This window comes from Fusarium falciforme, chromosome 12, assembly GCF_026873545.1.
Source record: "Fusarium falciforme chromosome 12, complete sequence".
NCBI classification, from domain to species: domain Eukaryota; kingdom Fungi; phylum Ascomycota; class Sordariomycetes; order Hypocreales; family Nectriaceae; genus Fusarium; species Fusarium falciforme.
This window is the reverse complement of record NC_070555.1, coordinates 1,819,776-1,842,633: the sequence shown is the minus strand read 5'-3', so window position 1 is coordinate 1,842,633 and position 22,858 is coordinate 1,819,776. Positions and strand designations below refer to the sequence as shown.

The 22,858-nt window shown below is 50.7% G+C and overlaps 7 protein-coding genes across 7 annotated transcripts; 4 read left to right on the top strand and 3 right to left on the bottom strand.

The window, feature by feature from the left end:
• Positions 1–136: 136 nt before the first annotated feature.
• NCS54_01435300 (Lactamase-B domain-containing protein) lies at positions 137–1,111 on the top strand (the record flags this gene model as incomplete). Its single annotated transcript, XM_053159507.1, has 1 exon — positions 137–1,111. The coding sequence occupies one exon, from the start codon at positions 137–139 to the stop codon at positions 1,109–1,111; it is 975 nt and encodes a 324-aa protein (XP_053015482.1).
• Positions 1,112–1,374: 263 nt separating this feature from the next.
• On the top strand, positions 1,375–2,963 carry NCS54_01435200 (Hypothetical protein; the record flags this gene model as incomplete). The annotated part of the gene is made up of 2 exons (XM_053159506.1): positions 1,375–1,781; positions 2,240–2,963. The coding sequence occupies 2 exons, from the start codon at positions 1,375–1,377 to the stop codon at positions 2,961–2,963; spliced, it is 1,131 nt and encodes a 376-aa protein (XP_053015481.1).
• A 118-nt stretch (positions 2,964–3,081) lies between these two features.
• Positions 3,082–4,417, bottom strand: NCS54_01435100 (Hypothetical protein; the record flags this gene model as incomplete). The annotated part of the gene is made up of 5 exons (XM_053159505.1): positions 3,082–3,251; positions 3,310–3,609; positions 3,672–3,842; positions 3,911–4,009; positions 4,066–4,417. 5 exons carry the CDS (start codon positions 4,415–4,417, stop codon positions 3,082–3,084), a joined length of 1,092 nt encoding a protein of 363 aa, XP_053015480.1.
• A 4,545-nt stretch (positions 4,418–8,962) lies between these two features.
• Positions 8,963–9,691, bottom strand: NCS54_01435000 (Hypothetical protein; the record flags this gene model as incomplete). The annotated part of the gene is made up of 1 exon (XM_053159504.1): positions 8,963–9,691. The coding sequence occupies one exon, from the start codon at positions 9,689–9,691 to the stop codon at positions 8,963–8,965; it is 729 nt and encodes a 242-aa protein (XP_053015479.1).
• A 1,443-nt stretch (positions 9,692–11,134) lies between these two features.
• Positions 11,135–12,269, top strand: NCS54_01434900 (AB hydrolase-1 domain-containing protein; the record flags this gene model as incomplete). The annotated part of the gene is made up of 2 exons (XM_053159503.1): positions 11,135–12,050; positions 12,109–12,269. Exons 1-2 carry the CDS (start codon positions 11,165–11,167, stop codon positions 12,267–12,269), a joined length of 1,047 nt encoding a protein of 348 aa, XP_053015478.1. The 5' UTR covers positions 11,135–11,164.
• A 1,041-nt stretch (positions 12,270–13,310) lies between these two features.
• On the bottom strand, positions 13,311–14,636 carry NCS54_01434800 (Hypothetical protein; the record flags this gene model as incomplete). The annotated part of the gene is made up of 6 exons (XM_053159502.1): positions 13,311–13,431; positions 13,489–13,772; positions 13,828–13,934; positions 13,993–14,074; positions 14,127–14,252; positions 14,307–14,636. The coding sequence occupies 6 exons, from the start codon at positions 14,634–14,636 to the stop codon at positions 13,311–13,313; spliced, it is 1,050 nt and encodes a 349-aa protein (XP_053015477.1).
• Positions 14,637–20,089: 5,453 nt separating this feature from the next.
• Positions 20,090–22,331, top strand: NCS54_01434700 (AAA domain-containing protein; the record flags this gene model as incomplete). Its single annotated transcript, XM_053159501.1, has 6 exons — positions 20,090–20,995; positions 21,042–21,123; positions 21,182–21,475; positions 21,542–21,754; positions 21,826–22,154; positions 22,230–22,331. 6 exons carry the CDS (start codon positions 20,090–20,092, stop codon positions 22,329–22,331), a joined length of 1,926 nt encoding a protein of 641 aa, XP_053015476.1.
• Between the last annotated feature and the right edge of the window lie 527 nt (positions 22,332–22,858).

The following is a 22,858-nucleotide window of genomic DNA, read 5'->3' as shown; positions in this document are numbered from 1 at the left end:
CTATGGCCTCTTCATACTCTCTTACTTGTCATTCCATAGCCATTACGCCATACCCTGGCCCTCCATTGTATCACATACCTCGGAAACGTCTACTGTCGCTCTCCGTTAGGCCTTCACCCAAGAACGACGAGCCAAAATGTCCGACTCACCAAGGAAACCATTCACGTTCCCCCAAGTGTCTCTACTCCCGAGCGGGTTTCTCACACTCCCCGAGCACTTCTTCTGTGCCGACCAGCAAGATAAATCTATCCGAAATACTGTTCCATCCATGTCATTTCTGATCCATCATCCCAGTCCAGACTTTAAGCTGGTCTTCGACCTCGGCATGCGGAGGAACCTGGATGAATACCCTGCAGACATTCAACCTCATCTGTCCACACGATTACCGATCTACACATTTCCAGATGCTGATGAATCTTTGCGACGGGGTGGTTTGACTCCATCCAGCATCAACGCTGTTATTCTCAGCCATGTTCACTACGATCATGTGGGCACGCCCAGCGACTTCGAAAATGCGTATTTCATCGTCGGATCTGGGACCCAGCATCTTCTACAACATGGGATGAACTATCATTCCGCAGCCAAGTTTGAGAAAGACCTTCTTCCAATCGGTCGCGTGATTGAACTACAAGGACCTTGGCACCCAGGCTCAGAGAGCGATGCTGGATCTGCTCGGCCAGCAAATCCACGACTTGCTCAATTGGTGCCCGGTGTTTCTCATGACTGGAAACCATTTGGACCATTCGAGAACGCAATAGACCTCTTTGGCGATGGCCTCATCCTCATAGTCGATAGCCCTGGCCATCTCATCGGGCATACAAATCTGCTCGTACGCGTTGCAGAGGATCAATATGTGTATCTTGCTGGAGATGCGTGCCATCATCCAAGAATTTTGGATGGCCTGACAGAGATGTCTGAATGGGTTGAAAATGGCATGAATGTTTGCATACATATGGATAAAGCACTTGCAGCCGAAACAGTTCGAAAGATTAGGCAAATCCGTAACGAGGGGCTTGAAGGCGTGTCGAAGGTAGAAGTTATCTTGGCGCATGACGGCGAATGGTTCGATCAGCACCAGGATGCCATCTTCCCTGGGTATTTTACGGCTTGATTTTGTAGCAAGGTTTTCAGAGTAGGTAGATTCAGTAAGATGATTCTATAAACTATACGCTGATTTTTCGCCTATTTTTGTGTTGTTCGGTGAGACGGCTTTGTGCCTCGGCTATTGGCCATCTCCAATGCTTGGAGTGACGCACATCCAACCAGAAAGCGTATTTAAGTATAGCCCACCCTCCCCATCTCAACTTACCTACTTGCTGACGTCGGTTCTCCACTCCATCTCCAAACACCAAAGACGGTCCACAGCCTATCGCAATGTCGAAATCACGAGCCGTCGTCAAGGCCCTTGACCACCTTGTCCTCACTTGCACCGATGTAGGTGCCACAGCCAACTGGTATGCCAAACATCTCGGCATGAAAGTCGAGACATTCAGACCACCATCCGACCCTACTGTTGCGAGGACCGCGTTAAAGTTCGGCATCCAAAAGATCAATCTTCATCAGAAAGGAAAGGAGTTTGAGCCAAAAGCAAAGACTGCGCTGCCTGGTACCGCGGATCTCTGCTTTGTTGTCGACGACAGCGTGAAGCTCGATGACCTACTCAAGAGTTTCGGAAATGAAGGGATCGAGGTTCTCGAAGGGGGACGGATTGTGGCTCGGACAGGGGCCCAAGGGCCAATACAGAGCCTGTATATTCGTGACCCAGACGGAAATTTGATCGAGTGAGTTGCTTCCCTTTGACAGCCATGGCGATTGCTTATATAAATTTGACAGGTTGTCATCTTATGCCAATCGGGAAACCGACCAAGACTAGGTGCCCATAACAATGCTACGTAGACAGCCATGTCAAGACACTGCATAGTTTTTGATCGGTCGCCACAATCATCTTCCCAATAGTCCCTTCTTCTTCTTTGTTTTTGAATGAGAAAGAAATGCAACACTCTCTGCCTGATCCGCCTGGAACTCGTTTCCAAGACCACGTCATCAAAACCCTGAAACAAACAAATGTGGCAGGCCTGTGCATCCCCGGCAGCCAGCACGCTCCCCAAGCCCCTATAAAAGCCCTCCCCACCCCCGGGCCACTACCAGAGCCAACCAACCTCATCTCCGACAGCGCGTCCATCACCATGTGTGCCCAAAAAGCGTTTTCTGAATGGCCTGGATTTTCCACATGGACTAGGTTCAAAGCTTCCGATCCTCTTGATGACATCATCTTTGAGCCGCTTTGTAGCTGGAGTGGCCATATCAACACCCCAGCCTACGGGCGCATTACAGACTCAGACTCTCCCCAGGACTACGTCCTGGCTGTTGGCTGGAACTCGCCCACGGCCTATGAGGAATTTAAATCATCCCCTCAGTATCAACAGTTGATGGATAACCTGGGAGTCGATATCACGCATACCCAGGATATTATCTTCACCAATAAAATGTTCGGACGCGGATTTACCCCCAACACCGAGATTTTCACTGCCTACTGGCCTGCCTCGCTCTCCCTCGAGACTCAGCAAATGGTGAAGAAATCAAAGATGCTCGTCCATACCGGGATCCCCAACCCGCGCTGTTATTCAAAGGCCCCGGTCTTTGGATGGATTGATGAGCTGCAGAACTGGAATGAAGAGAAGGTATTGGCAAGTGTGTGGTGCAATCACTGGAAGAGCAAGGAAAAGGAGGATCACTTTAAACGCACTGAGAAGAGGGTCGTTTATGCGGGCAGGGATATCGTCTATCCGCTCGCTGTAGATGATTTCGAGCAACACCTGAAAGACCTCGGCAGTCTCGGTTGGGAATCGGTCCATGTAGATTTCATACCCCTCAACATGATATACGACGACGAGATGACGCGAAGTCACCGACGTGAAAAGAAGAGGCTTGACGATGTAACTAGCGGGATGGGTACTCTTTGAAGCATCATGGACTACGCAACCTTAAGTTGCCCTGAGGTTCCTCCATGATATTCATCTCCTCGGACTCAGTATCCTCCAAGATGTTGAATATACCTATATCCTCCACAACTAGGATTGCCTAAGCTTGGACTTGGTGCTGGCCCAGGTATAATCTGGGAACGAACCGGGTCCCAAGGTAGCATGCCAGTGCAAACAAGGTCCATGACTCGGGATTTGCGATTGCCTGCTCCTGTGTGATAGCTGCGCCTTCCGCGAGGACATCAGACCCAACGATCTCACCCAGTAAATCTAAAGACACAATGTCAGCGCTCTCTTCGACACCCTGAATGCTCGAGACAAAACTCACATGCCGTGTCTGGCGTGTTCTCGTTCTCCAACGCAAAGTGGAACATTTCGTGGAGAAACGTCAAGGCCTCGACAGTATATTCCTCCATCGACACGCCTTCTGCCGTCACATCAGGAAACTGAAACATGTTTGGGTAGCGAACGGCATTCCCCCAGTTTTTGGGACAAAAGGTGATCGTGTTTGGCTGCATGTTGTCGTCGGTGGCGCCCATGTTGGTCTTCTGCTTGCCACGACCTTTGGAACAGTAGTCGCCCGGCTCATCATAGCGGAAGGCCTTCAAGTCGTCGCACCAGAACGGGACTGGGAGCCTCATGTTAGACTTTTTGCTGCGGAATACGGCATGCTGAAGAGGGAATACCTACCAAAGGGCTGGGACATCTTCGCTCTTTCAGTCTTGGACGCCTTGTCTCTCTTCTTCTTGACATCCAAGTAGTTGACCTGGTATATATCTGGATAGACCTTCCTCATCTGCCTTTTCTCCGAATCCTCGGCGCCTGTGCCTTCGATCAAAGCTATGGCAGTCCATTTCATCTCTGCGTCACGAGAGGTCAGCGTGCAAAAGACAAGAGTAAGGGGAAAGGGGAAGGGGGGTGGGGCTTACCAGCTTGAAAGGTGCTGTCACAAAAGATCCACGGCTTGTCGTCTCCATCTTCGCCCTCTGACTCATCGTCAATGGCGTTGCGCACCTTTGTTATGTTGACTAACGTTTGGGGGTTAGCCTTTGCTCGCACAGGAAGGTAACACTTCGACACATACCAATCATGGCGTCAACAGTAGAGTCAAAAGAGTCGTCAGCCGCATCGAGCTTGAAAAAGGTCCATAGGTGCTTTTGACTGTCGGAATTCGTGACACCATTAGCTTTGGAGGTTCTGGCATTCCTCAGAACTTGGTCTGCAGCGCCAGCGAGAACGCGCCCGTCATTCCACCACTGAACTACGTCGTAGTCATCACAGCCACCCTTCTCAGTGCCTGTCTTAATGTGGAAGACGTCGTCGATGGTGCCGGCTCGCGCAGAAATGGTACCCTGAATGGTCGGAGAGACGAAACCGAGAAGAATAGTTAGCCTCGCCAGCCAAGGGGCCAACGAGGGCGAGAACTTGAACGACATGCTGACGGATGCAGCAACCGTCAATGGCATCAAGAGAAGGAATGAATAAGGGGAACGAATGAATGATGGTGGACAGAGACAGTGAGCCTGAAAGTCCCTCATATAACATCAAGCATTGGACCAGATGGCGCATCGGTGATAATAAGGCATAGAGCCGATGCCTGACTGTCATTTGATCCGCGTAATTAGGAATTAGGAGCATGTACATAACATGAAACCCCCAAAAGGATCAGGATCAGCACCGCCTCGGCCATTGCCTGACCATCTGATCACCAGAATAGAGCGGGTGCATACTCGCAGAGCTTTGAGTTTAGTTGAAAGGAATATCTGTTTCACATAGATCTGGAGATGGGAAACAAAAGAGAAGACTCGACAGAGGATGGAGATTAGCGGATGTGGCTATACAGATCGGATCGAAGCACCACTGCAGCACCGTTGCGTTTATTAAATATAACTGACACGAGACGTCAGCCAAGAAAGTCACACAACAATATCAGGACTCAATCTCCGCTCGTGTAGCATTGATAACCAATGATCTGCTGAAGTGGGCTGTGCTGGCATCGGCGCCTCTGCACGGGTATTCCCTCCGTCTGATATGCAGCTCCTGTTTCAACATTAATTAATTGCGCGTTGGTCCATCAGATGAACATGACCAGGATCATGTTGCGTCTCCCTGGCCCGGCAGATCATAGCATAGCCACGGGTGAAGGGCTTTGGCCAGCCGCCTATAGTTCTGCCTCAACAGTTATATACATATACTAGCAGGCCGTCTTGACAGATAGGACAGCAGCTCATGTTAGGAGCATCCCTTCTTTTCTCTAACAATCGTTTGCTGGTTCTCCATTCGTTCCCGTCATTATCGCTCCTTCATGATACATCCTCCTTGGCCATCTGCTTGCCAACATGAGGGCTTCCACCGTCGGCCCAATCCTGCTCTTCCTCAGCAGCCACTTGGTTTCGGCGTCGAAATATAGCCATGAGCCGGACTGCCAGGCTGGATTCTGTCTCTGCGGCCATCAATGCCAAGCTCTTGAGCAAGATCAAACTTGTTGCCCAAGGAGGGGGAGACATCCTCAACACATCTGTGGCCCTGGTACATTGCCATCGGTCTGCATATGTGGACTATTGCTAACTCTTTCGCTTCAGGCAGGGAGTGTTGTGGCGCAGGTTGCTGCCGTGAGGGATGGGGCTGCGGACACAATGAAATGTGCTATCCGCGGGTTACTCGCACTTCTTCGCGGCGGCCCAACTGCATTCCTACTATCATCACTATAGTCAAGCCTACCCCTGAATATCCTACCACTGATGCCGAGATATCCGGCACTCTCACTACGGCCCCGAGTGCTTCTGGTCATTCCTCCGGGAACCACCCCTCTACTTCCGAGAGACCAGGAGAGCCCACCGGGAATATCTCGGGAGGTGGTTCCTCTGATGGAATCTCTAGAACTGCTAGTGCATCGACCGTGTCCGATGGCGACAACGGGTCGAATACCCCCGGCGGCACCACCGCCTCGGATGAGACCAGCCATGATACAGGATCGATTCCCCCTACAGTGGTTACCAACTCAGACGGAGAAGTGTCGACAGTTTCCCACCAGGAGAGCACCGAGTTAGCTGTTCCTACAACCGTCACTGGTTCTGATGTCGTTTCAACTATCTTGCCACCTGACAGTACCGTCTCGGACTTTCCCACCGTCATTACCAACTCTGACGGCCAACCATCGACTGTTTCCATTCCTGATAGCACCGAGTCGAATACTATTGGCTCATCTATCATTACGGGCTCGGATGGTCAAGTCTCGACTATCCTTCTCACTACTGGGGACATCGATACAGCTGTCCCAACCGTTGTTACCAACTCGGACGGCGAAGTCTCGACGATTTCCGGTGGGAATGACGTCACCTCAGCTGTTCCAACAGTTGTCACCATCTCAGATGGCCAAGTCTCAACCATCCTTCCGACAACTGAGGATATCGATTCGACTGTCCCGACCGTTGTTACGGGATCTGACGGCGAGACGTCAACCATTGGCTCTCAGTCTGCGACCGACTCAGACGTAACCGTCCCCACGGTGATTACAGAGTCGGACGGGCAAGTGTCTACCATCGTCCCTCCAGGGACAGAGACTGGCTCGACTGGCTCAGATGACCAAGTGTCGACGGCCGAAACTGATTCAGCCACCTTGTCTGGCATTGAAACTACCAACTCAGATGGCCAAATATCAACGATTTTCCCTACTGAATCTGCCGTATCAGATGAGAGCTCTTCCACCTTCGCTGGCAGCTCAGATGCCCCAGAAACGGGCACCACTGTCCAGGAAACTACCGAGACCGGAACTGTTGGGGATGAGACTTCCGCAACTGAAGCTACTGAAACTCAAACTGCAAGCGACAGCTCTTCATTCCCTACCGGTAGTTCCGATGCAACTAAAGCCACATCCACTCCGCAGGAAACTACCGCAACTGAGACCGCTGGGGAAGAGTCTTCTGCAACTGACGCCACGCAAACTCCCGGGACCGAGACAACAAGTGAGAACTCTTCTCTTGCCACTGATGGCTCCCACACAACCGAACCTATGTCTACTGCTCAGGAGTCAACCGGAACTGCGACCACTGCACCCGATACAAGTGACTTGACCACCACCGAGTCCACAGGAAGCGATGCAGAGACTACTGCAGCTGAGACTACGGAGTCAGGCGCTTCTGATACTGAGGCCACCGAACGGGAAACGACAAATAGCCCCAGCACAGTCCAGTCTACAGAGAGCGATGCTGAGACCACCGGACCTGGTACTACTACATCTGAGGCTACGGAGTCTGACAATCCTGCTACCGAGACCACAGACGCTGAGACTACAAGCAACCCTGTTACATCCCAATCTACAGAAAGCAACGATGCATCCTCGGAAGAAACTATGGGATCGGAGACAAGTGCTGAGACCAAGACCGGATCCGATACCACGGCTCCCACGACGCCCACCTCACAAACGGATTCTAACGAAACCACCACTAACCCAGGCGACGTGACAACTCAAACTGAGCCAGAGCAAACAGAGTCAGAGGGCCAACCCACAACAGGGGATAGCCAGGTCACATCCCGTGATGGTGATGGCAATTCATCTCCATCGACGCAGACGACCCCCCTTCCAACTACCACAACCGATGACAATGTTGTCATCCCGGTGACAACCTCAGTCGATGAACCTAAGCCGACAGATGACGGTTTCGTCATCCCCTGCAACCTGTGGTTCTTCAACATCTGTATCGGACCCATCTTTGGGTGGAAGATGATCCGTCCGCCTGGCATTTATCCGCCGTAAGAGCCTTCTTCTTGCTGGTTAGACACTATTGCTAATAACATCCCAGGGGTCCCCCACCATCCATCTCCATCCCCCCGGGACTTGGTATTGAGATCAACATCAAAGGGAATCTCCCGGACTGGCCAGAATTCACGTAAGTCACACATAAGACAAACACACATGAGGGCCTCGGATGCTAATACGCCGTCTCTAGTATTGGGGAAGACAACAATCCAACCTTCTCTGAGGAACCCACAGATTGTGAGACCGAGTCAGCCGAGTTATGCATGACGAGCACCTCCTACAGCGTTTCTGTCGATGCTACGACGACCAGCACTGTGACAAGCCAGGTTACTGCCATGTGCGGAACCGTTTACGGCTGCAACGTCCAAGGCGCTACTGAAAGCGTGACGGAAACAGAGATAAGCACTGCCTCGCATTCCCCAACAGCCACCCTGTTCCATCCCATGGAACAGTGGCCAGACATGGTAGAGAGCCAAGAAGCTATCGACGCAGCGGCCGATCATGCCCAATCCGAACTTGACTCGATCTTTGGCACCAGGACAACTGACGCCCCAACCTCATCTGCATCTTGCCCCGTCATGGCGACTTTAGACGCCGGACAAGGAGATGAGGGGCTCCAGAGATGCCGGACGGTCTGCGAGCTCGAGCAGTTCAAGCCATTCAAGATGTACCCCAGGAAGCTAAACGACGTGATGACATCCACCTTTTGCAACGGGAGTACAGTGCCGATCAACGGGACCGCGAACCGAGAATTCATATTCAGTGACACGAGTTCGGTCATGGTGCAAGTTTTCACGTCCTCTAGCCAGGACGGCTGCAAACCACAGGCCGAATTCACTCTAAACGACTACTGCCGCACCTCCCTAGGGCTCTTGACGGAATGTGACTCAGACAGCAGTGTTAGTGGAGGTGGTATATTTTTAGACAGGTCTGAATACGGGTGTCTTGTGTGGAGTATCGGTGCTATCAACAGCTCGGACCCGGACTTGGCTATTCCAAGGACCAATATTACGGATATCGCCAACGGGGTTGGGTCGGGCAAGAGGGCAGTAGCCAGGTCTATTGACTTGTGGTCTATGGGTTAAACAAGAGTTAGAGCTAGCATTTAGTCTCTAAGGTTGAACGAGAACCGCATTTATTCTTTCTTATCCCTAAAACCTTCTCCAACAGATACCAATCTTCACAATCTGACCCCATGTCCCTCAAGAGCAGCTTCTTCTCCTTAAAGCACCCGTAGCTCAGCCCGCTGCCATCCTTCATAAGCCGGCGGGCGTACATCATCCTCCTCCTCATCGACCAAGTCCCCTAGTTCCACATCTTCAATCTTGACTCCCTTCTTCGGGTTCTCGCAGTAAAGCGAGATCAACTCGCTCATAAGACCAAATTGAACCTTGAGAAGAAAGTGGCCCGCACAGAAAACCCCAACCCAGCCCAGTAGGATTATGAGCGACAATGGCGAATAAGCCAAAAACGCCAGGGCACGAGGCTCCCAGGCCGGAAAGGTGAGTTGGATAAAGAAGATGCTGAATCGCCAGGCCGTGAGCAAGACTGGGAAGCCCTCAAGCATCACCAAAATAACCATCAGGAAGCAAAGATTGATGACCAAAACAAGCCAGGGCCGGGACTTTAGGTGGCGTTGCATCCAACAGGGGCCATTTTGCTTGGGTGCGGGATTCGAGTCGAATGTGGGAAGATATGAATCCCCAGTGTTGGTGGGAGGTTCTTCGTTGGACTTTTTGAAGCCATTCAACTGAGAGTTGCAAAAGATGGCGTTGATGATGATGATGATTCCAATGATCCAGAATGCCTCGTAAGATACGCATTCGAACACGCATGTGCCAAAGTCGATTGGGCTTCGACCTTCAACCCATTCCCCAAAACTCCAGTTCGCGGTTTGGTTGGCGGTTGTGTTACACGCCAAAGGAAGGCGGTTCAGCCATTCCAAGCCCATTGTCAGATTGATCGGTACCTTGTGAGCCGGCTGCCGAGGTTCAAAATGCATGTCGAAATCTGTGTTTGGTTCGTGAGTGTTTGTTCGGAAGTGTTTGGCTTGTGGTTTGTGTGTTTGCTTAGTGAAGGATGAACTGGGGGCATGGGCTTTTTATGGCAAACAGATGAGTGTTTTGAATCGTTGAGGATTGTCATGACTGAATGCACTAACTTTTTCATGAGATGCAAGTGGTGAACTCTTTTTCGTTACCTAGCGGGACGATGTTAACTATAATATCGCTTTTGACAATGGTCGATAATGTTCTAGGGCAGTTTTGCTGAGCAAACCATCAATCTAAGCTCTCATATCAACAGCATTACATCCCATACTGGTTTCTTATATTCCTACCACCATCAGTCCTATTAAGGGTTCGATTTTGAATGGGCAACACTGCTGATTATTTGATTGCTTGCGTATTCTTCAGTCCTGTTCAGAGTGAGAAGGGGACATGGTTCATGCAAGGAGACTCTACCCTGTGCCTTAAGCTCATGACATGCAGACGCTGAAATTACTCACATGATAGCCCACTGGCCAAAAATGATAAAAAGAAAAAAAAAGAATAGAAACAGTAGCTTAATTGGGTTTTTACCTACTCCACGCCTTGCATACCGTGACTTTGAAATGTTGCACGTGGTATAGGCAGCGAATTCGCATGTTTTCGCTCACGCAGACGCCAGGCCCATCTGTGACGCCAAAATCCAAGAAGTCTAGAATAACATTGATATTTCTTATTAAACCCCGTAGATTCAAAGTCCAGCTACAAAAATAACGTTCTGGATGTGTATCATCCACTTGAAATGCGCAAGGTGTATTTTAGCTGTTGTGGGCCAATCGCCCAGCGTATCTATGCGTACGCTGAGCAACCAAAGTAAGCGCCTGGTGATGTAGCTGTTAGGTCTATGAGATATTATTGATAGCTCGCCATTAGGCTAATTTAGCTAGGAAGTTTATACCTCTTATCTTGGTCTATCCTCATTGAATTATTCTTTATCAGCAGCTGCATGCACCTTCTGCATTTCAAGGGGATGAGGGCAACTATCAGCGAGCGGAACGTTCGGCATCGCGGTTCCGCCCTCCATGGTGCAGTATTATCAATCAGACCAGAATCTGGCGCACACTCCAGGAACGAGTCAATTCGTGGAAAAGTCATCCTCGCCACAAGTAATAAGCCTTAATCCCAGTCATCTTGTCATCACCGCCTGTAAAGGTGGGATCTATGGCGAGGTTCCTTAGCATCAGGTGATTGGTAAGACACCTTTTTCCTAAAGGAGAATGGATCTTTGCTCAATGGAGAAGTCGGAGTTTTGAGCCGCAAGCGACTCATCATCATCCAGACGACAGTAGAGTAAAATTTGATTATAAAAACGGGCGTATCCCGTTCAAGGGCTTTAGCAATCTTAACAGGGACATCTTTCTCCAAACTCCAACTTCAAGATGCGAGCATTTCAGTTTGCCGTCTCCGTTCTCGCCTTGCCGGCAGTCCTAGGAGCGATAAACGACTTTGACACCTGGGAACATGGCCGCGTTGCTTTGAACGACGTTAGCATACACTTTCGATATGCTGGCTCTGGTCCACCAGTTCTGCTCGTTCATGGAAACCCTCAGCATAGCTTGACGTGGCAGTTCATCGGTCCCATTCTCGCCCAAAATTACACAGTCATTGCCCCCGACAACCGGGGCGCCGGAGATTCGAGCATTCCCCCTGACGGAAACTACAGTGCGACAGCATCAGCTGCTGACCTGAAGGGCGTTTTGGATTTTCTGAATGTCTCTTCGGCATACGTTTGTGCGCACGACAAAGGCGTCGGCATGGCCACGGCCCTCGCCATCCAGCACCCAAGCTTGGTCAAAAGACTTGCCATCGCCGAATATCCCCTCCCAGGATTCGGATATGAACAAAGCTCCAATCCGGCGCCCTATTGGGATCTTTATCAGAACTGGCAACTCGCCTTCTTCCAGGTTCCCGACTTGGCAGAGTTTCTCATGTCGGGCAAAGAGAAGCAATTTCTGGAATGGTACTTTTTCCACGGCAGCTACTCCGGTCCAGCAAGCTTTAGTGAGGATACGGTGAACAGGTACACTTCAAGTATCTCAAAGCCAGGATTCCTCAGAGCAATGCTTGGCCCTTTTTCAAGCGCGACTGTTTACGAAGACTCTCAGTTCTTCCAGTCAAAGTTGAATGGAAGCCGTCTGAGGATGCCGCTTCTCGGAATGGGAGGTGAAGCAAGTCTGGGAATTAGATCCATTCTTCGTCAATCTTTCGAACCAATTTCCTCAAATCTTCAGCTCGACATTATTCCAAAAGCTGGCCATTGGATTGGTAAGTTCTTGGCAACAACACCAAGCTTGCACTTTTCAACTTCTAACCATGTCAACAGCCGATGAGAACCCAAGATGGACTGCACGCCGTGTCGCCAAGTTTTTTGAAGAGGATAATTCGACGCTAGCTAGCATTGACTTGTCTTATTTGGAAGACCTGGTGACTCTTGATGTTGGATTCTTTGGTACGCGAAGAAACCTTGCTCTTGGCCAACAGTAGTGAAACGGTGGCTGTGGGTCCAGGCCTGAGAGAATGGATTTGAGTTGAGCGCAACGGCTACCCCGATTGACCGGGCATGCGATAATAGTTCCAAGAGCTAGGCTGCGGCTCAATAACTTAAATAGTTCCACGTGTTCTAATCCTTACTCAAATCGTGACTTATCACCGCGCACGTATTGACGGGGCAGTGCAGATCCCAGCCCAGGACTAACACGAGGGCTGGGAGGCCAATTTCGCAACCAAGATTACGCGTCTCGGGGATCGCCGAGCGCTGAGCCACTTGTCATTCTACATTTTAAGCATATTTTTTTACAGATTGAAAACCTTGAGGCTCCCAATTCAATTCTGTTTCCACGTTCCACCAAAAGTCACAACAGCAAAACCAATATTTCAGTTCCTCTCGATACTTTGGGCGTGCATTATAACAGCCAAACGCGTGACAACAAACGCGTGACAACAAACGCGTACGCGACTTCAAACTCTAAATCACGACAATGTGTCTCCCAAACTTTTTCTCAAGAAAACAAAAAGACGACAAAGAAGAGACAGAACCACAACCATCACCAGTCGAGCCCACAGGCCGCAGAACAGCCGAAGCCACTGCTCGTCTAAGCAACAGCAAATTCAGAACCGACGCCAGCCCAAGGCCTTCATCTGATGACCGACTCGGCCCAGGCTACGCTCCAGGCGGGTACGCACCTTCGCCATCGGGGGGAGATGGGTCGAACGGTGGGTTGTATGGGGGTATTCACGGAGGAGTGTATTCAGGCGTAAATGGAGGGCCTAACGGGGGCGTGTCGGGAGGTGTATATGGAGGCGTGTATGGCGGCCCGAGTGGTGGAGCGTTGGGAACGGCGGCGGGAGGAGGGTATGGGACATCACCTGGAGGAACATCGTACCTGTAAATTTCAGCGTCAATTATTTCGTGATAGATACCAGAAAACTGTATTTTGTTTGTTTTATGGCAGCGTTATTGCAGTCTGATAGAGATACTTCATGGATCTGACCACCAGCGTCACAAATACCAATAATCTACCCAACTCAGTCTTTCAAGTGCTGTAAAATCCAGTCCACCTCGTCCTCCGCGGTTTCAAGGATATGCTCCGATTGATACTGAGCTTTCCAACCAATCTTGTTCCCATGAGCAGCAGTAAAAGTGCATCTAGATAAGGCATGTTAGTTCAATGATTACCCTCAGTGTCAAAGGATCACGACTCACTTTCCCCCAAGCTGCACAGCAACAAAATCCCTGGAGCAGTTCAGAGCGGTAGCCATGCCGTCCAAAGCCTCATCATCAGCATCTTTGACTGCGTCATCGTCAACTAGGCCCCGCTTAGCGAGGGCCTTTGCAAATTGGGAGTAGATGTCGTCCCAAGCGACACTCCCCGAAGATGCAAGGTAATATCCTTCCTTTCCATGACCAACATCCTTATTCTCTAGAATCCCGCGGAGAATCTCGATGTATAGGTTGGTATTGTCAACTACGTGGCACACAGGCCAGGTCTAATTGTTTAGATTAGCTCAGTCATGGGATCATCGTGGGTGGGTGGGATCATACAGGATGGCCTTGATCCGTTCGATACACTCGCCGCATTGCTTTGGCTACCTTCACAATGGCCACGATCTGAATAGATATCGGATTGCCAAAGCCTCGACCTTTGCCATCTAGATATTGAAACGCGATCAGATACTGGCTCGAGAAGCGTTGGAAGGAATCTCGTACAAACGATGCAGGGTACAAATATGTAGCTGCGGACTTGGTTGGCTTCAGCCAGGTCAATGATTTTCTTGTTAACTCCAACCACCTATGACTGCGTAAGTATGGCATCAAGACAGCATTAGAGACCAACGACTAACTGGTTTAAACGCATCAACACTTGCGCGCTGGGTCGCCTGGATGTCATATAGATTTGCGTCATCATCACGCAGTGCGCCATCTGTAGGGGCGCTGGCGTGACTCGAGAACAGCTTAGCACCAGATGTCTTTCAAGACAAGTCAGTGCCTCATCCCAAGAGTAAAAAAAGAGGATTTCTTACGTGCAAGAAGTGGACTTCAGAGCCAGTCTTCTTTTTCACTTCACCAAGAGCCTTGATGAATAGCTCCTGAGAGACAGAAGACGTAGCGTCAATCAAGAAGAAAACGACGGTGATTTCGTTCTCTAGAACTGCACCACGAACAGAAGCTTCATCTTTGACGTCAAAGGTCAACGGCTTTGCGCCACGCTGCTCAACAGCCTTGGCTTGCTCTGGGGTGCGAACGAGAGCGTAAAGTGTTCCATATGGTGGTAAGTTAGCGCCAGAGAGGCCTGCTAGGAGATCTCCCCCTATGTAGCCGGAGGCACCGGTAAGCAGAACGTTATGCAGCATTGTAACGACTCGGTTCTAGGGTTTGATGAGGTGCTTTGGAGTGCGATGTTCAAAATGTGCTTGTTCGCTGTTTAATAGGTCTGGGTAGGGATTAATCACCAGGTGGTTTGTCAGCAAGTCTCGGTCGGATTTAACAATCGAAAGATACGTTAATCCCTCGACTGTCGATTGTTCTCCGCTCCCAGTTATCCATTTTAACGTTATCCGAGGAGTCGAGTCTCGAGTCTATGACGTGAGTGTGTAGGTGCCAGAAAAGGGTCAGATTACCAACCTGCCTAAAAGGAAGTAGTAGTGAAGCGGCGGTTGACTGCAAATATGGCAACATGTACCCGTTTCATTGGGTAGGTAGTTCAGACAACCAGGCAGAGACGGTATTTCTAATCTTGAAACGAGGCAATCGACATGAACGGCCGAGCCGGCTCCGGCACGGGCCGCGGTCGGCACGCCTCGCAATCCGAGAACTACTGTGCTCGAATTAGAAAATCTTGGTCGCCTACGCTAGGTCTCCTAAAACAACAACGGATTGACCAAGTCAATAGACAAACAACAATGTCTTTATAGGTTCTTAAACCTGTTTTTTCAAAACTGTGACATTTTACCAAGACTCAAATCAGCGCCCGTAACCCAACTCCTAGCTTGCGGTCAATTGCTGTTTAATGCAGCCTCCAGAATGTGTACCTGGTGAGATCGATCCAAACAACCGGGCTGTGGGTGCAACCTTTGCCGGCACCAAGTGCAACATATGTATCCACCTAGGCACTCTTCACACCCATAGCAGGGGTCTACTACTCTAATGTTAAAGAGGCAAATGTGACAGTACCGACTAGGGAATGCTTGTGCGCCTGTAATCATCCCACAGGGTGGAATGACGGTGAATGGCTCATCCAGTCCGACCTCTTGCTCGTTTTCTGCGTACGCTTTAGCCAACAGCCTTCTAGTCGATTTGTGGCCCATCCACGCCGCCCAAGACAGAGGAGTTCTGTTGAAGTTGTCTGTGGTGGTCAGTTGAGCGACCAGTTGCTCTGTCGAGAGGAATATCCTCAACAGTGACTCCACTGTCTCATTATCCCCAAACCTAGCTGCCATGGAGAGTGGCGTTGCCCCAAAGATGTCCCGATGCGTTTTTGATACATGGGGCTGCCTAAGGAGTTTGTCAATGATCGTTCGGTTCCCCCCCCGGATGGCATTGAACAGTGCAGTTCTCCCGAGGCGGTCTGCCATGTTGGGATTTGCGAATGCATCCTCAAGCAAGACTCTGAAACCCTCCTCGTTTGCTAATCTTGCAGTCAGCATCAAATTGGTTTCGCCAGCCCGGTTTCTCGAGTTGACATCAGCCTTTCCGGTCTCGACAATGGTTCTGATGACAGCGGTATTGCCGAGAAAAACGGCGAAGTTCAATGCCGTCAAGCCCAATTCATCTCTCCACTCCGTATTGGCTTTTCCGGCTCCTATCAGCATTGAAACAAGGGCACTGTTCCCGCAGATGACTGCCAAGCTTAAAGGCGTAAATCCATGCCTGATGGTGAGATTAAGATCCGCTTCGCCGCGTTGCAGCACCAGCTTCATGATGCGCTTGCTTCCCACCAAGGCAGCGATACCCGGTGCTGAAAGCTCAGCAATTGTCCCATTGCGTCGGTTCAGATCCACTGTTCCAATCTCTATGAGATGTTGAACAGCCTGAATCTGGATTGTCTGGATTGCAAGCCACAACTGCGTCTCGATATCTGCACCTTCGGTCTTCAACATGTCGACTACAGCTTTGTGGTTTCGTTTCGCGGCCCAAAAGATCGCCGTATGTCCCTCGTCGTCTTCGAAGTTTGGTTGTGCCCCATATCGTAACAGGAGTTTGACGATGCCCTGTTGCCCCCGTTCGGCGGCTCGAGAAAGTGGTGTTCGTTGTTCCTGGAAGATGTTAGCCGAGTCTGATTCCTCTACCATATTGAGAACAATGGTTGACTTGCATGCATCCGCCACGGTATCCCGAATGTGTCAGCTATCCAGTCAAGCATTTCAAAAAGGTCGTCTAGAGCCCCCTGGTCATTTTGCGTGAGGAGGGCCAGTGGAACCAGTGGAGCCAATGTGCCCACTGCGGCCAATGCGAGTAACCTCATCATTCTATCCAGAACAGCTGCGTTGCTGATGCGAGAGGATGATTTTGCTGCATCATGGGCAGTAAGAGACCATACCAGATCTTGGCTGAACATATATTCCACTCTGACTCCTCTTTCGAGCAGAGAGCGCACCAGACCCTCGGAGTCAGCCTCAATCGCCCAGACGAGCAAGGTTCTGCCGCTCTTGTCAGGCATATCCAAATCCATAGGAGGGCCTGGCGGGTCTAAGGCTCTTCTGAGACGTTTGTTCAGCTTCTGTATCACGGTGTCCTGCGGAATGGCAAGATACCGCTGGGTTTGATGGATACAGAGCAAGTAGGAAAAGGTTTCCTCCTGGCCTCCTCTTGCAGCCCAGTGTAGCGGAGTCGCGCCTATGGCATCCCGACTGCCACACTCCGCTCCATGCTCAATGAGAAACCGTACTGTGGAGGTGTGGCCATTGAAAGCCGCAAGGTGAAGTGCAGTTTTGCCACTGGCATCTCGTGCGCCAAGCAGGGCACCGCATTGGTTGTGTAGGAACATGGAAGTCTTGTCATAGCCGGAAGCGGCTGCGTATAGAAAGAGGCTGTCTCGAAGAGTGGGGAGACTTGCCAAGTCTGGCAAGTTCTCAAGCCGGCCGAGAAGAGAAGCCGGGTCCACGGCCAGAGCGTGCTCTCTCCAATGTTCTACTGCATACTTCAGGAAACAATTTGATGGCTCCTCCATCGAGAGCTTGTCGAACACGTGAACAAGGGTGTGATCGGCCCTATAACAAATAATCTTTTGACCGCGGTCGAACTCATCTCGGCTAAGGTAGGCTAGGCAAGTCCTCAAAAGAACATAGTTGGCGTCGTCAGGATCGATACGGCAAGGTTCGCTGGGTCGAGGGGGCCGCGAGGGCAGAACAGACTGAGAGAGGTGTGAGGGAAAATAAAAACAAATGGCAACCGTATCAGACTTACGGCAAAATACTGCCCATACTTCATTTCTACATGAGACCAAAGACGGCTGATCCAAACTCGATTTTGTGCGGCTGGCTCCGGTGGTGGTCTGCAGCTGACGAGGTATCTCCTTGCCGACTGGTGCACGAACTTGACAGTGTCCGTCTCGGAGTCGTGCGTCAGAATTGGCTTGCAAATACTGTATACGCCCCGTTTCTTCTGTGTCAAGTCTGGAATCCTTCTGTCCTCTCCTTCTGACTTCAGTATCGCGTACGTCATGTCGAATTCTTTTGCTGTGAGGGGCCTCCGTGCCGCGACGGCTAGTTGGAGAACGAATTTGACCAAGTCTGGGTCTTTGGACCAGGATTTGCGAACAATTCTGTCATAGAAATCGTCGAGCGTCCATGGAATCTTATCACGTATGTTCTCCCAGCTTAGATCATCGGTATCAAGCTCCTCATCAATGTGATTGATGACGAGGTCAGCCCAGAGGAATTTGCCCTCAGAGTACTTGACTAATTTTCCCTCGAGTCTTTTACGGTCTTGTTCTTGCAAGTGCTTCCGCCGACTGAGTCTGTCGATCTTGTCCTTGACGGCCTTTTCAACGTCGCCAGAAATCAGGGACGAGACGAGATGAAGTGTGATTACTCTCTCCTGTTCGAGCTCGTTTTTGATCCACTCAACGTCTTGGCTGACAATCAAGAGTTTCACATTTCTCGGGATGCGTTCGCGTTTGATATCGTCATGGAAGGACTTGATGAGATCTCGGCCTGACCTCTCGTCACATTCCTCAAGGGCATCAACGAGGAGATGCACATTGCCAATGTGAGACGCCAATTTGCAGAGGATCTTTCTGAATATAGTCCAAAGTGCATCGGCATTTCCCTGCAATGTTGCCTGTGAGTGACCAAAAATGTCGTGGGCCTCCTGGAACAGTGCGCTATGGTTGTCTAGGAGTTGTCGAAGCAGACCCTTGAGGATGCTTTCCCGTGTATTCGTCATCGTATCCTGGAAATCGCAAAAGTAGAAGGCCAAGGCGTTACAAGTTTTGAGACTGGATTTATTTGGCTCTTGCTTGTTCATCTTTTCGAAGTAGTCGACCAGAAATATCGACAGGGTTGTCTTGCCAGTTCCGGGCTCTCCTTCAACCCACAAGATCTGTTTGTCTCCTCGAAGCCACCTCTCGAACTCGGTTGTATTTGGAAACCATTCGCAGGTGCCGTCTGCCATCCTCTTGGTGAGTCTTAACTTCTCGAGGTGACAAGACGGATCATCCCCGCTTTGGGCAAGATCATGAAGGAACTTGAAGCAAGCATCTCTGGGGGATTCTAAACACCAATTGCACTTAGCGGTTGTACGAGTCATGCTGGCATCTGGCCCAGGCCGAAACGTGACTTACCGCCGTGGTGAAAATGCTGGTATGTGGTATTCACATTTTGATCACCATATAATTGTCCCGCAATGTTGGAATGACGGGGGTCACGAGACTCGACGTTCTGGATAGGACCTGTGGCTCTTCTCTGGATGGTTTGCACGTTTTCTAGCCGTTGCTCAACCTCCTCCTTGAAAGAGTTCTGTCGGTTCTTGATTTTTTAGTGTGTACTGCCCAATAAGGAAGATCGGAGGGACTCACAGGCGGCATTTCTGGCCTCGATTTCGTCTCCCTTACACAATCATAGATTGGGCAATGTTTCGATGTCAGAATTTCTCCTGCTTGGGGCTGGAGGATATATTCGCAGTTTTTGTCTTAGCACGAGAGACGACAGATCCGACTGAACTCTGAACCGTAAGGCAAAGAAGGTTCAGCTGTAGGAGCGAGATTTGGAGGTGCGGGGCGAGCAGAGTTGTCGACAAGCCGAGGGGATCAATCAACACTGCACCTCAAGGACAAGGAGAAGCCAAGAGTACATCCAGGTACAAGCGTGGATTTGTAATCATATAGCTGACCATGCCATACTCACACTGCACTTCTACAGCCGAACACTGTATCCCTGGACGCTCATTGGCGTTGGTCTCGCATCCTGATGCGTACCAGCACGGCACGGTTGGGCAGCATGGGCTTGACAGCCAATATCACATTCAGCCCCACCAGCGCGTCCTGGATGGACAAGTGAGACATCGGAGACGGCGCCCAAAACACTGAGCCCTGCCCCTGAGGTTGAAAACGGGTACATGAGTGGGGAGGCAAGAGTAAAGATGGCTTGGCAGGCGGCTGGAACCAGCCAACGTCAAATGAGGCTGGCTGAAGGACAGGGCCACAACGACACATGATAATACTGATTGTCTGTTACAATGCGGGGTTTTAATGGAGCTTAAAGCCGCGAGCTGGGTCAAATAGACACACCAACGACCTCACGCCCCCAACCCCAGATATCAGCTCACGAGAGCGAAGACACATTCTCCAAACAAACACGACATCAACATGGGAGACGATAGGATCATCCTCGAGGAGGCAAACTCTGCAAATGGGCGGTTATGCGAAGTCATGCGTTTGGTGGAAAAGGAGGACGACGATGGCGACTGCAAGATTACCGAAAAGGGCCCTACGGACACAGAACCCAGCCAGAACACCTACGCCAGCTATGCTCTGGTGGAGAAGACGTTCATCAAGGGCCAGCACACGAGAAAAACACTACAGATCAATTCGCAGCACATATGCGACACGCTGGAGAAGTTGTCCGCCCCCTATCCACAACGCCCCAGTGTGTGGAAGACCCCATTGCATTTCGATGCTCCGTTTCAGTTGTTATTCCACCACCAGGGAGGCCTCGCCGAAGAACGTGATGCGGTTCGAAATGACGGAACCCGAGTGGAACAACGGCAGCATCTTCGGCTTCTTCTCCAGTATATGGACGGAGAGCTGGGTGGGTCAGCGGCGGAAATGGTTTCTCGAAACGAAATCACCTTCGATCTTCTTTGGTATGTCTTCAGACCAGGCATATATATCTCGCACATGGATGGAGATAATGAGCAGATCCTTTGGCTGGAGAGTATGAGTTCATCACGAGACATGATGATGGACTTCAACGGCCCGTCAGTGACTCTAAACTGCCTGTATACAGAGTATAATGGTTCCACCGAGGGAAAATCCAGGAAGTCTATCAAGGTATACGAGCAGCATCACTTCCCTGGCACTGGCACAGTACCAATCAATTCCCTTCCTGCTTGCCCGCTGAAGTGTCTCAGCCATGGCGCCAAAGAGCTGACGGCCCGCATGAGGGAGAGGGGAAAAGTCTGCGACGAGTTGAAGCGTGAAGCTCCAGCCGCGCGATATTACGAGGGCTCGTTCCTGGCGGCCATCGATAAAGACGGCTGGAAACCACAGACTGTAAGGCTGTCCACACCTGCAATCGCTGCCGCTGACCCTGAAATAGACAGCTGGCCGGGTGATTATCGACCCCAAAGCCTTCATCGAAGAAAATCCGACAAGACAAATCGTTGTCTCGCCGTGGGCTAGTACGTTTGACAAGAGAGCAATACTGTTGACAGGATACTGACGAGTGGCCTGGTGAAGAAGAGGGAACAAACGGGCCAGAGCAAAACATCCTTTGGCCTCCATATGTTTACGGTTACAACCTAGGAACAAGGCAATGGGGTCGCTTTTTCATCCAGCAGCTCAGCAAATTTGAGTATGGTCAAGACTTGTGGCCCAAGGTTGCCATGAACGAGGAGCAGAAGAAGCTTTTGCGATCCAGTGTGGCGAGCCACTGTACAAGCCCCGACCTGTATGACGAGGGCAAACTGAAAGGCAGAGGATTTGTTGTGCTGCTGCATGGTGTACCAGGCACTGGCAAAACCTTGACTGCTGGTATGTTACGGTTGTCGCTCATTAGGGACCTGATTGAGATGGAAGCTGACCTTGCACTGTTCCCAGTGGCCATCGCCGAGGATATAAAAAAGCCTCTGCTGCTGTACCCTGGAGGCGAGCTAGGCTATCGCCTCGATGCTATTGAGGGAAGGATCAAGAAAGTGGTTAGACTCGCATCCAGATGGGGTGCAATCCTCCTCATCGATGAGGCCGATGTCTTTCTCGAGTCTAGGCGAAGCGGCGGCGAAGTCAGCCTGGAGAGAAATGCTCTGATCGCAGGTATGCAAACATCGCCCTGGATCCCTGTGTGATTCTAGCTATGTCGGACTAATAACATGGCCGCTGCTTAGTCTTTCTGAGACAGCTGGAGTACTCGACAGGTGTCATCTTCCTCACGTCAAACAGAGCGTCAAAGTTTGACAGTGCCATCAAGTCGCGTGTTCATCTCACATTCCGCTACTCCTTTCCCAGCTTTGATACGCGTCGCAAGATCTGGGAGGATCTCATCAAGGCCCGGACGGTGGACAATGCCGATCTTCTGAACTCGCTGGAGCAGGTTGCCAAGCACGCAATGGACGGGCGAGAAATCTCCAACACACTCAATTCGGCAATTGACTTGGCGAAGCACAGGAAAGAAAGCCTTGGCAAGAGGCACCTGGATGTTGCTGTCAATGCATGGGTATTATGCCAAGGAGAGCAGGGGGATCGGCCGCATAACAGGGTCTTGAGGTTGCTTCCCAACATGACCTTACAGGAGGTGATCCTGCTCTCCATGCTGGCATTGGTCGCCAGTTTTGCAGTTTGCATCTTTGTATTTCTCAAGGACAAAAAGCTTGTCCTTGTCATCAACTCCTAGTTTCTGTTAATTGAAATGGATATCAAGTTTTGGCTGGAGAGCGTACCATCAACTAACACAGAGGAGTGACTTGTCCATCACAGAGACATCGCCATACGACTTACGGTGGGCCATGGCTGTCACCCCCTGCTGTAGTTCGCTTGCAAAGGGCTCGTCTAGCCACTGATCTGGACGTTTCAACCCTCCACGCGCCTGGTCGAGATGGGTGGGTGGATTATTCAACAACGGGCTGCCCAGAAGGTTGGTCACATCCACCCAAAGCCATCTGCAGTTACCATCATTGGGTGGCCAATATTTCAGCCCAGGCTTATGCATATTAACCGACAGGCCTCGAGTCAGCCTCAAGAAAATAGGCTGACCAAGGCCACACAGCTAGGCGCTTTGCTTCACTCGACTTACGTGGCTCCAAATGGGGACACTCTCGCAGATGCCAAGTCTGATCCTGGGCTAATGGCGGTGGCAGTGTCCTTTCAACCGAATGGCTGAGCGGCCCATGGGAGCCTGATCCTCAGCGAGCCGCCCTGCAT